Consider the following 12,115-nt stretch of genomic DNA (forward strand, 5'->3'; position numbering starts at 1 on the left):
GTCGTTGGTAGGTTTTGAGCTTGCGCAAGTCCGACACAACATATTTCGATTGTGTTGTAGTAATCACTTTGGCCAGGAATCTCCGAGGAAATGTCCATCAGTGAATCTTCAAGGCGTGTTCTGAGACAAAAACCTCGTTGGCAGGTTTTGAACCTGGTACAGTCCAAGAGACAGATTTCGATTCTGTGATAGTAACCACGTTGGCCAAGGCAAAGTTGAGAGGAACCTCTGAGGAACTGTCCATCAGCGAATCTTCAAGGCGTGTTCGGATAGAAAAAACCTCGTCAGCAGGTTTTGAACCTGCACTGGTGGTGTCAGTCCAAGAGACAGATTTCGATTCCGTGGCAGTGACCACTTTGGCCAGGGCGAAGTTGAGATAAGCTTCTGAGGAATTATCCATCAGTGAATCTTCAAGGTGTGTTCGGATGAAAAAAAAACTCATTGGTAGGTTTTGAACCTGCACTGGTACAGTCCAAGAGACAGATTTTGATTATGTTGCAGTAACCACTTCAGTCAGGGCGAAGTTGCTCCGAGGAATTGGGCGTGTTCCGATAGAAAAAAAAACCCTGTTGTTCGGCAGGTTTCGAACCTGCGTATTAGTCACGTCCAAGAGAAACGGATTTTGATTCCGTTGTGATAACCACTTTCGCGAGGACGGCGTTGAGACGAACCTCCAAGGAACTGTCCATGAGTGAATCTTCAAGGCGTGTTCCGATAGAAAAACATCCTGTTGTTCGGCAGGTTTCGAACCTGCGAAGTACAAGAGAAACAAATTTTGATTCTGTTGTTTTAACCACTTGGGCCAGGACGCTTGCTGGCGCAGTTTAGACGAACCTCCGAAGAACTGTCCATGTCGACAGGTTTCGAATCCGCAAGAGAGCAGATTTCTAATCTGTTCTGGTGCCAAACGGTTAGCTATGCCTACTCAAGATAGGCCTTGAAAAATCCATCCATGAGTTGAATGTTCAAGGCGAGGTAAAAGGAAAAAGATTGTTTGTCCTGTCACGTTTGGCTTAGCTGCTAGGCTGCTAAGACTGGTCAAGATAGACTCATTCGGTTACAAGTCGAAAAACATCATGCATAGTCATTCCGCGTCACAGGCGCATCAGGACCGCGTCAATTTCACCTGGTCCGAGGATGTTCTTCACTGGCTATTTTTGTCACAATCACCTGTCAGGTCGAAATTCAAATGCTTATCTGCAACAAATATTGCCTCGAGGCATAACTTATAAATGATGATGTGGGTCTCTTATCTCCCCTTCAACGTTAACTGCTATTCACAATGAAGAAAGGCAAATCGTCGAAAGATTCAACTCAACAAACCCGCAAATCTAGTGAAGCAACAGCTGGTCAAAGTTCGGTACGTGGTTTTCGAGGATCACTTCATCCACTCCAAACACTGACATTGACTCATCCTTCGTCTAGCACCGACCCCGTGGTATCGGTCGGTTTCTGAAGAAGGTCAAGGACAAGTTAAGAACGTCGGTAAGTCCACGAGCATGTGTAATGAGTGTCCTGGAATACGACTAAGATTCGCATAAGCGCTCGAAGGTTTTCTCCCAGCCGCAGCGCTGTTCCCCCGAATGTCGATCATGAACATGCTTCATCGACCTCGGTAGGTTCTTATACTTGCCATCCAGTTTCTGCGCTTTCTCTGAAATCATTCTTGTGGTCGCTCAGGTTCAGGCGGCTCCTTCTGGTGTGAAAGTGGAGGCTGATGCCCAATTGACGCTTCAGGATGCTCAAGAGGCTGTAGAGGACACGCATTCACTTTCGAGACACGCGACAACCGCGATCTCCGTTCTTCAAGGCGCACAACAGGGTCTCGATGATTTTGACAGTTTCCAGGCCACATATCTCCAACCCCTCAGGATATTCGACGGCGTTATCGGAGAGATTGCGAATGTATGCAGGTCCTCCTCTCGATCGGAACCGAATTAATCTAGTTCCACAGGTACATCCATATGCAAAGATGGCACTGGGCGTGTTGTCTTCTGCAGCCAAAGTATGTTTTCATTTTCTCTCATCCCATCTCCCACCGCTCATCAATCATCTGTGTAGATTATTCTAGCGCAAGTGGATCGCGACAAAGCGGTACACGAACTTCTCGACAAGTTACGTGAAGTTTACAGCTTCATAACACAAGACAAGATGCTTGAGCAAATCTCGTCGATGCGCATCATCCTTGGACAGATATCTCAGCAGACCCTTAAAAGTGCTCAATTCATCGAAACTTATTCGGAGACCAAGAACTTTTGTGAGTCTTAACGAGCTGTTGCGCTTTGTACCGTCTTAAGTTTCTACCGTATCATAGGGAAGAGGCTCGGAAAGAATGTTGTCTCGGAAACGAACGATACGATCCAACAGCACAGTAAGGCGTTGGACACGCTCATGCAAAACTTTCGGGACCAAGTCACTCGCGACCTAGCCGTACATGTCCACGACATAGCCAATCATGTACACCATACGGGTAAGGTTCAGACGTGCTTGTTGCTTGACATATATTCATACCCTTTCAGACGAAACATTGGACCTCAGCGGTATGACTTATGCAAAAGGCGCGGGACTAGATACCAGGAAACAATGCCTTGAAGGGACGCGCACGGAAATCCTTTCCCAGATCACAGAATGGGTCAACAGCACTGGGGACAACGTTCAACGCGTGCTGTGGCTATCTGGCCCTGCAGGCAAGGGCAAATCGGCCATCGCCCACACTCAGTTTGCAAAGTGGTTCAACGACGCGGGAGGGCTTGGTTCGTGTTACTGTTTTGACCACCAGCGAAAAGCAGATCGTCGCCATGAAAAAATCTTTTCCACGATCGCGCAGGACCAGGCTGACCGTGATCCAGAGATGAGGCGGGCATTAGCAGATGCAGTTCAGGCCACGACTTCGCTCAAGAAGACGGCGGATATCATCCAGCAGTGGCAGAAGCTTCTTGTCGAACCACTGAAAAAGTCATCTAGGTTAACTAAGGAACCCATCGTGATCGTGATCGATGCACTGGACGAGAGCGGTGGAGTAGAGACACGGAAAGACCTCCTCCGCATTCTAGCTGGAAAACATCAAAACCCCTCCGTTCCCAAAATCACAGACCTTCCTGGCAACTTCCGCTTCATTGTTACCCTCTCGCCCACTAGGTGACATCAATGACGAGTTTCAAGGTGTTCGGCATATTCAACAGATGTCGATGAATGATATTCCACGAGCAGTTGCAGAGCGCGACATCCATGCTTACGTATCCAAGGAGTTGGAAGTGTGCCATTTTCAGGACAGAGAGTTTACAGTCCTCGCTGAGAAAGCTGATGGACTTTTCGAGTGGGCGCGTCTCGCTTGCGCATACATCAAAAAGTCCCATACTGGGCTATCTCCAAAGGATTGCTACGAGGCTGTAGTGTCACGCGATCCTACTGAGAGAAGCCCGCTGTTGCACAACGTGTATCACCTCATTTTAACAGATATCATGCACGAGGATACATCTCCACACACGCCGAAACTTCGTTCGATAGAGCTAGCAAGATTTCGCTCAGTAATGGGACAAATACTAGGCACAGCTGAACCCCTTCCTTTAGCATCCCTGAACGCCATGAGGCACCATTTTGCAAAGCGAGAGGACCAGTTCGACGTGGAGTTTGTGGTAAAAAGTATGGGCTCCCTCCTCAGCGGCACTACCAACCCAGATTCCCCAATCCGACCCCTTCACGCATCCTTTCATGATTTCTTGACGGACGAAACATCCAGTGGAGAGTTTTTCATCGACCTGTCAAATGCGCAACGCGACCTTGCATTCGCATCACTTCGAGTGATGAAAGACGGTCTTCGCTTTAATATCTGTGATTTAAAGTCGTCGTATCTGCCTAATAGCAAAGATCCCGGGCTGCAAGAACGAGTTGAAAATCGCATCCCCAAACATCTATCATATTCCTCTCGATTTTGGATGTCACACGTACGAACCACACCCTTTGACAAGGAGCTCGCGAAAGAAGTGCAATCGTTATTCGATCACGAGCGGCTGTTTTTCTGGCTCGAGTTACTCGCCTTGATCAATGCGCTCAGCGGTGCAGTTCCCGCCCTCTCACTCATTCCCCAGTGGCTGAAGGTGAGCACACTGCTACCGGGTGTCAGATAAAGCGCTCATGCGCAACCACAGGGCCATTCCGAACTCAAAGATGTCTCGTCGACTGCAATGGACATACAGAGATTCATTCAAGTCTTCGGTGGCCTGATTTTACACAGCACGCCACATCTGTATGTATCAGCACTCCCATTCTCGCCTGCCAACTCTCCGTTATCGAGAATGTTTTCTGCACGGTTTCCGAATACTCTTCGTGTGGCATGTGGACGTGATATGAATTGGCCAGCTGTTCAGACCGTGCTAATGGGGCACACCTCTTCAGTTTGGTCGGTCTCGTTCTCGCCGGACGGCACTCGCATTGTCACTGGTTCGGACGATAAGACTATTCGGCTGTGGGATGCAGGGACGGGGGAGCCAGTCGGTGAGCCCTTGCGGGGGCACACCTCTTTAGTAACGTCGGTCTTGTTCTCGCCGGACGGCACTCGCATCGTCACTGGTTCTTCGGATGAGACTGTTCGGCTGTGGGATGCAGGGACGGGGGAGCCAGTCGGTGAGCCCTTGCGGGGGCACACCTCTTTAGTAACGTCGGTCTCGTTCTCGCCGGACGGCACTCGCATTGTCACTGGTTCTTCGGATTACACTGTTCGGCTGTGGGATGCAAGGACGGGAGAGCCAGTTGGTGAGCCCTTGGGGGGGCACACCTCTTCAGTTTGGTCGGTCTCGTTCTCGCTGGACGGCACTCGCATCGTCACTGGTTCTTCAGATAACACTGTTCGGCTGTGGGATGCAGGGACGGGGGAGCCAGTCAGTGTGCCCTTGGGGCACACTGATTCAGTTTTTTTCGGTCTCGTTCTCGCCGGACGGCACTCGCATCGTCACTGGTTCGTACGATAACACTGTTCGGCTGTGGGATGCAGGGACGGGGGAGCCAGTCGGTGAGCCCTTGCGGGGGCACACTCGTTCAGTTTGGTCGGTCTCGTTCTCGCCGGACAGCACTCGCATTGTCACTGGTTCGGACGATAAGACTGTTCGGCTGTGGGATGCAGGGACGGGGGAGCCAGTCGGTGAGCCCTTGCGGGGGCACACTCGTTCAGTTTGGTCGGTCTCGTTCTCGCCGGATGGCACTCGCATCGTCACTGGTTCGCGCGATAGCACTGTTCGGCTGTGGGATGCAGGGACGGGGGAGCCAGTCGGTGAGCCCTTGCGGGGGCACACTCATCCAGTAAGGTCGGTCTCGTTCTCACCGGACGGCACTCGCATCGTCACTGGTTCTTCGGATGACACTGTTCGGCTGTGGGATGCAGGGACAGGGGAGCCAGTCGGTGAGCCCTTGCGGGGGCACACTCATTCAGTTTGGTCGGTCTCGTTCTCGCCGGACGGCACTCGCATCGTCACTGGTTCTTCGGATGAGACTGTTCGGCTGTGGGATGCAGGGACAGGGGAGCCAGTCGGTGAGCCCTTGCGGGGGCACACTCATTCAGTTTGGTCGGTCTCGTTCTCGCCGGACGGCACTCGCATCGTCACTGGTTCTTCGGATAACACTGTTCGGCTGTGGGATGCAGGGACAGGGGAGCCAGTCGGTGAGCCCTTGCGGGGGCACACTGGTTCGGTTTTGTCGGTCTCGTTCTCTCCGGATGGCACTCGCATCGTCACTGGTTCGGACGACAATACTGTCCGGCTATGGGATGCAGTGATAATGCAGCTGTCGCAACAGTGCGCCGTGTCAGATCCTTCTACATCCTCAAATGAACATCGCACGATTCAGACCACCACTACCATGACACCGAACACTTGGAACAATCACTTCATCCGCTTCTCGTCCATCTCTACCCATGCCCTCCACAACACCTCTGAGCTATCAGAGGGAGCATCCCATGACGACTGCAATTCGACCCCCTTTTTACTGAATGGTGACAGTGGATGGATGGTAGGACCCAAACGTCGCCTGTTATTCTGGGTACCACCGGCTTCTCGAAACCCATTCTATAACCCTGCAACTGCATTAGTGATACCCAGAGGATGTCCTGAGCTTGATTTGAGCCGCATGGCACATGGACAACACTGGCAAAAGTGCCGAGAGGAGTGAGTCTCTTCAAAGCCTTCTCGTTCCTCGCACTTACTAAAATCAACACTTGCAGACCTTAGTACCGACGATGCTCGCAGCAATGGATACATTGTGGAGATTTCGGATGCAATTTAGATGTGATCGAATGAACAGAAGATCATACTTTGTATTCTATTCTATGCCCAGCATCTAGTCCGAGTTTAGGGTTGTTCATGCGAACGACGTGAGCTGACTGTATTGCACTCATGCTGTTAGTCCTCGTTTGTGAGAGCACGTAACGACAGACAAGACATGCCGATTCCATCAGAGATGCGGTTGCGTGTGCGCTGTGAATTATGTTGAGGTGTATACACTAGTGCTTCCTCATAGCGGACTGAGAAGTTGCGCAGAAGGGCATCGTTATTGCGGTCATCTGTGGTCGTTCAAGTTCCCGTTGCACCGAGTACATTCAAAGTGGTCTCAGAATCTGAGAAAACAGAGTGGGGCGAAATATGTAGTTCATTGTGTTCACTGTAAAGTACAACATGTAATTGCGATATCTAAGACGAAGGCGATGAGAACAAGAGCACCATGAAAACGGTGCGTGCAAGGACGATGATGTGAGTTATGAGGAGCGAAAATACAGCTGGCGCGGCAGGACCGTGTCAAAGTAGCTACGCCCCCAGACGAGCCTAATTGACGCGGCATTGCCACAAATCCTATGAATTCAGAATTTTATGTGGTGATCTGACCTTTAGAGCGAGCCTCCTATGCACAAAAATAGCCTCCAGCACCAATAAGTTGGCTATGGGACGAGATCTACTTCAAACAAAAAACATGGTACTGTGTATTATGTTAGGGGGAGCCCAAATGCAACATACATAAGGATTCCGTGCAGAATTGTGTGTGCTAGAATTAATGCGCGAACTCTTGGGACACACGGACTCGTGGGACTATCTAGTATGCATTGCATCATCCCCTGATACGCGCGCCTGGAGTGGCCCCTGTAGTACTCCGACGATAGATCCTAGACTGTGTTATCATGATTGGTGCAAGTATGGCATGTGCGTAGTACTCGGTTCGCGACATGCACATCTGGGGAGAGCACAAACGACGTGTTCTTATACTCAATATGCCAGCCCTTCATTCATCTTTTCCTCACTCACTACTAACTAGTTACTCGGCGCCTTTGCTAGTCAATTATAACGAAGGACCACCTCAGGTGAGAAATGGCAACGGACTCGATCATGCGTGGAATCGCCGTGGATGCTAATATCTATTAATTATTATCTATGGTATATGTTACTAAAGAAACAGCAAGTTGACCTCCTTCGTTCTATGTCATAGCAATGACAGAGTCGCCAACCCTCCTCCTATATTCGCATCGTCCAACGCTTCATATATCTTCGCTTTGTCCTGCGCCCATGTCGGAGAGGCGATCCTGAATGCATCTCCAACACGCGCATATGAGATATCCCCCACACGTGCGACAGGCTTGAACTTTGTCAGGTCGATCACACCTCTCTGTGTGAGCATGTCTTTGCGCACGTGGATGTACTTGACGTGCGCGAGGATGAGCGTGCTGGTGTGCTCGCCTGTGACTGGGTGCGTGATATCTATGGATTTGTAGAGCTGTTGGGACGCGGCATGGTCAGCGAGCGAGTAGGGCTCGGCATGAAATGAAATTACCTCGCACTCCATGCTAAAAGCGCTTTCCTTGACGCGGGAAGCTTTTATATGCACCTGAACACTTTGTTGTCAGCGCATATATCGTATCACAAAGGTGCACACATACGCATTTTTCCTTTGTTAGACCGCTGAGACTCCATTCGTCGAAGCCGGGAGGAGAGTCTATGGCAGTTGCATTTGCACTCTCGATGAATGGCTCGCTGACGATGTTCACGCTAAACCCTTGGCTGTTCAGCACATTCACCGCTGTGTCTTTGAGGCCGCCCACGGCGTTGTTATTACATGCGAATGAGATGATAGGCGGGTAGGTCGTCACCTAGTATGGGAAGATGTTATCGAACCGATGAAGAGACATGTTTATTTATTTATTGCTCACTGTGTTAAACCAACTAGTAAATGCAAGCCAGGTAAGCGTGCAGATCGCGTTAGATAGCGGAAGTGTCTTACCTGTACGGTGCCAGGTTCTCTATGCCATCCTCGCTGATCGTAGACACGAATGCGATGGGGCGTGGTACGATCCCCGAATTCAAGAGCTTGGTGATATTGCTGTCGATCGCGGTCACAATTGCGGCTGAACAATAGGTCGAGGAGTACGTACACCTTGTCTAATTCTGCTGTGTTATAGATTTTCCACCCAGCAGATTCGCCTGCAACCCAGTCTTTTCCGGCAGGAGTGGTGTCGACTCTCTGACCGTACGTCCACGACGGATTGGGTGATTGGGTGTAAGTGGAATAGGTGGTGGAATCGAATGGAGGGATGAACATCATGATAGTGGACTAGCTTGATGGAAACAGCGAGACTGGCCCTGGATTTATAGCTACATGGTTGCAGGTAAAGGCTGGCTTTCACATATACGAGGCTGATAGTGGATCTACGAGGCTGACAGCGCTGATAACAAGGAATCCGTGATGGCGTCCGACAGTCCGACAGTCCGAGTAGATACTTGAAATTGCTTACTATAGCTTGGCGATTTGATGAGCACGTGCAGCTTCTAACTGCGCGATGATCGCTATGCTGTGCAGCGCTGACACACCTTCTTAACCGCCGGCTGGGTCAATTCTGTCCACCACCGCCAGCGATTCGAAATCACACGAAAAGAGCTTGCCTCTCCGCATCATCATCTTTGCAAGCATTCCGACTCTGATGTAACATGGTCAGACTGCCGCCCGCATAACCGTTACACCAAAAGGTGAAATACTGAAAGCTTAGCTTTCAGCATCAGCGACAGTATATGTACTGATTATGAGAACTCAGGTAAGCCGGCGTGCTTACATCTGAGTTAAAACCTCCCGGACCCTCTATGGAAGCTTCTGTCCCAGAGAGTCTGGAAATCTTGATAACTGGATGTGCGTCCGCATGACACGCAATTGGAGTCTGTCGGATAATACAACATTTAGACAGACAATTGAAGTGCTTTCAGTTATGCATCTTCACGGGAGCGGCCGCCCAGAAGGAAATCTTGGCCAGTAACTGCGACAGGATAACTTGTTTTACCTTCTGATTCAAAGGACACTGTACTGACATTTTCAAGTAAGAGAGCACTCCTGCTTCCAATTCAGGAGACGGAGTCCACGAGGGAAGAAAATCGACTAGCCACGACGAAGTAACAGCCCACTCCATCCGAATATCAAAATTGATGCTACAGGATGCCTCGTGACGCGTCAGTTATTATGCTATCACGGATATCGACTCAATTTGGCAATGTGGTATATCCTGGCATGAACCCTTCCAGAGTGTGAACTCCAGGTTTCTGCGACATGATGGTAGACGTTGGCGCCGCCTTGGTATCCCATTGGTAAAACTCCAATGAAACTAACAACAATGACATGTGTTCCTATAAGGTGAGTTTACCCCATGACCAACACCATCTGATTGGGCGCTCAACGTTAACCCTTCCTGACATTGGAATTTGTAGTCGCAGTCATGGGCAAAAATCATGCTTAGCGTGAGACAGCGATGACCTTGTTTACCATGGTCCGTGGTACTCATAGGGACTTCGTATAACTACGATTTATGTATTGTGCACGTGCCAACTCTCATACTCAGGCTTTCAACTGGCACTGACAAGCTCCTGTTTTTTATATCAATGTTTGGAGTGGTATATTTATGATTCCTCGAATCACCAGAGAGTCGTGGTATGCACTAACGGCCACCTGGACTCGGAGGTGCTATCTGATCCATACCCTTCCTGTCCCACCCTTGATCGCTTCCCTGTCCTGCGCAGAAGATCAGGAAGGTGCCAAGGTTTGGCTTCGCGTATTCGAAGACGGCAAAACCGTCCCGAAAAATTTAGTCGAACTTACTTTCTCTCGCAGTTCTGGTCACGGAGGGCAGGTGCATTCATGTTGCCTGTTTTCCGTGCGAGGCCCACTGTGGTGTGGTTAAAATGTCAATAAGGTGGAGACCAAGAACGGTTTCTGTGCGCGGCTGTCGTGTAGACGCACCTCGGATAACGATATGGGCGCACGAGAGTCTCGTGAGGACTGTGATTTGTGGAGCTTGTCATGCGATTGTCAGACTAAAACTAGTATTTCATTCAAGCTGTACTATGTCAGAACATCGCATTCTTTACTGGTTTCATCTAGCGCGTCTCGTTCGCAAGCACGAAACATTGGTGATTCCTTTGGAAAAGTCTGTTCAACTTGTCGACTCTGTATCTCAAACTGAACATAATTTCTTTCCTCAAGATGCATGCCATCGTGATGGATGCTGCCAAGAACTTCATTACTAGCAAGTGTGGACACATTGACACCGAGCCGGCGGTTAAGAGGTGTGTCAGCGCTGCACAGCATAACGGGGCGATCATCGCGCAGTTAGAAGCTGCACGTGCTCATCAAATTGCCAAGCTATAGTAAGCAATTCAAACCAAGTATCTACTCGGAGTCTCGGACTGTCGGACGCCATCACGGATCCCTTGTTATCAGCGCTGTCAGCTTCGTAGATCCACTATCGGCCTCGTATATGTGAAAACCAGCCTTTACCTGCAGCCATGTAACTATAAATCCAGGACCAGTGAGCCTCGCTCTTTCCATCCAACTAGTCCACCATCATGATGTTCATCCCTCCATTCGATTCCACCACCTATTCCACCTACACCCAATCACCCAATCCGTCATGGACGTACGGTCAGAGAGTCGACACCACTCCTGCCGGAAAAGACTGGGTTGCAGGCGAATCTGCTGGGTGGAAAATCTATAACACAGCAGAATTAGACAAGGTGTACGTACTCCTCGACCTATTGTTCAGCCGCAATTGTGACCGCGATCGATAGCGATATCACCAAGCTCTTGAATTCGGGAATCGTACCGCGCCCCATCGCATTCGTATCAACGATCAGCGAGGAGGGCATAGAGAACCTGGCACCATACAGGTAAGACACGCTTCCATTATGTACTGCGCTCTGCACGCTTACCTGGCTTGCATCCACCAGTTGGTTTAACACAGTGAGCAATAAACAAAAAACATGTCTCTTCATCGGTTTGATAACTTGTTCCCATGTTAGGTCACGACCTACCCGCCTATCATCTCATTCGCATGTAATAACAACGCCGTGGGCGGCCTCAAAGACACAGCGGTGAATGTGATGAACAGCCAAGGGTTTAGCGTGAACATCGTCAGCGAGCCATTCATCGAGAGTGCAAATGCAACTGCCATAGACTCTCCTCCCGGCTTCGACGAATGGAGTCTCAGCGGTCTAACAAAGGAAAAATGCGTATGTGTGCACCTTTGTGATACGATATATGCGCTGACAACAAAGTGTTCAGGTGCATATAAAAGCCTCGCGCGTCAAGGAAAGCGCTTTTAGCATGGAGTGCGAGGTAATTTCATTTCATTTCATGCCGAGCCCGTTCGCTCGCTGACCACGCCGCCGTCGCAACAGCTCTACAAATCCATAGATATCGCGCACCCAGTCACAGGCGAGCACACCAGCACGCTCATCCTCGCGCACGTCAAGTACATCCACGTGCGCAAGGACATGCTCACGCAAAGAGGTGTGATCGACCTGACAAAGTTCAAGCCTGTCGCGCGTGTGGGCGACATCTCATATGCGCGCGTTGGAGATGCATTCAGGATCGCCTCTCCAACATGGGCGCAGGACAAGGCGAAGATACGTGATGCGTTGGACGAGGCGAAGATAGAAGGAGCGTTGGCGACTCTGTCATTGCTATGACATAGAACGAAGGAAGCCAGCTTGTTGTTTCATTAATAACATATACCATAGATAATAGTTAATAGATATTAGCATCCACGCGTGATCGTGTCCGTTTCCATTACCCATCCGTGAGGTAGTCCTTCCTTATAATTGAC

The 12,115-nt window shown here is 49.9% G+C and overlaps 4 protein-coding genes across 4 annotated transcripts; 3 read left to right on the top strand and 1 right to left on the bottom strand.

Moving 5' to 3' along the window:
- Nucleotides 1–1,282: 1,282 nt before the first annotated feature.
- On the top strand, nucleotides 1,283–1,832 carry DFJ58DRAFT_847843 (uncharacterized protein; the record flags this gene model as incomplete). The annotated part of the gene is made up of 5 exons (XM_041393530.1): nucleotides 1,283–1,360; nucleotides 1,426–1,485; nucleotides 1,532–1,615; nucleotides 1,681–1,699; nucleotides 1,738–1,832. 5 exons carry the CDS (start codon nucleotides 1,283–1,285, stop codon nucleotides 1,830–1,832), a joined length of 336 nt encoding a protein of 111 aa, XP_041235985.1.
- A 5,626-nt stretch (nucleotides 1,833–7,458) lies between these two features.
- On the bottom strand, nucleotides 7,459–8,571 carry DFJ58DRAFT_719442 (uncharacterized protein; the record flags this gene model as incomplete). Its single annotated transcript, XM_041384628.1, has 6 exons — nucleotides 7,459–7,749; nucleotides 7,807–7,860; nucleotides 7,913–8,122; nucleotides 8,183–8,195; nucleotides 8,254–8,352; nucleotides 8,405–8,571. 6 exons carry the CDS (start codon nucleotides 8,569–8,571, stop codon nucleotides 7,459–7,461), a joined length of 834 nt encoding a protein of 277 aa, XP_041235986.1.
- A 1,417-nt stretch (nucleotides 8,572–9,988) lies between these two features.
- On the top strand, nucleotides 9,989–10,441 carry DFJ58DRAFT_691677 (uncharacterized protein; the record flags this gene model as incomplete). Its single annotated transcript, XM_041383394.1, has 3 exons — nucleotides 9,989–10,158; nucleotides 10,217–10,292; nucleotides 10,349–10,441. Coding segments are annotated over 3 exons (339 nt in total), but the record flags the coding sequence as incomplete, so codon positions are not given.
- Nucleotides 10,442–10,662: 221 nt separating this feature from the next.
- DFJ58DRAFT_228037 (uncharacterized protein) lies at nucleotides 10,663–12,068 on the top strand. Its single transcript, XM_041379349.1, has 6 exons — nucleotides 10,663–11,026; nucleotides 11,079–11,177; nucleotides 11,238–11,250; nucleotides 11,310–11,519; nucleotides 11,572–11,625; nucleotides 11,688–12,068. The coding sequence occupies exons 1-6, from the start codon at nucleotides 10,857–10,859 to the stop codon at nucleotides 11,976–11,978; spliced, it is 837 nt and encodes a 278-aa protein (XP_041235988.1). The 5' UTR covers nucleotides 10,663–10,856; the 3' UTR covers nucleotides 11,979–12,068.
- The last annotated feature ends 47 nt before the right edge of the window (nucleotides 12,069–12,115 follow it).

This window comes from Suillus subalutaceus, assembly GCF_016647625.1.
Source record: "Suillus subalutaceus strain FC151 chromosome Unknown DFJ58scaffold_250, whole genome shotgun sequence".
NCBI lineage: Eukaryota > Fungi > Basidiomycota > Agaricomycetes > Boletales > Suillaceae > Suillus > Suillus subalutaceus.

Coding starts and splice junctions, on each gene's coding strand:
- DFJ58DRAFT_228037 (XM_041379349.1), top strand. CDS start 10,857: ATGATGTTCATCCCTCCATTCGATTCCACCACCTATTCCACCTACACC. Junction 11,027..11,078: donor ACAGCAGAATTAGACAAGGT/GTACGTACTCCT, acceptor CGCGATCGATAG/CGATATCACCAAGCTCTTGA. Junction 11,626..11,687: donor CTTTTAGCATGGAGTGCGAG/GTAATTTCATTT, acceptor CCGTCGCAACAG/CTCTACAAATCCATAGATAT.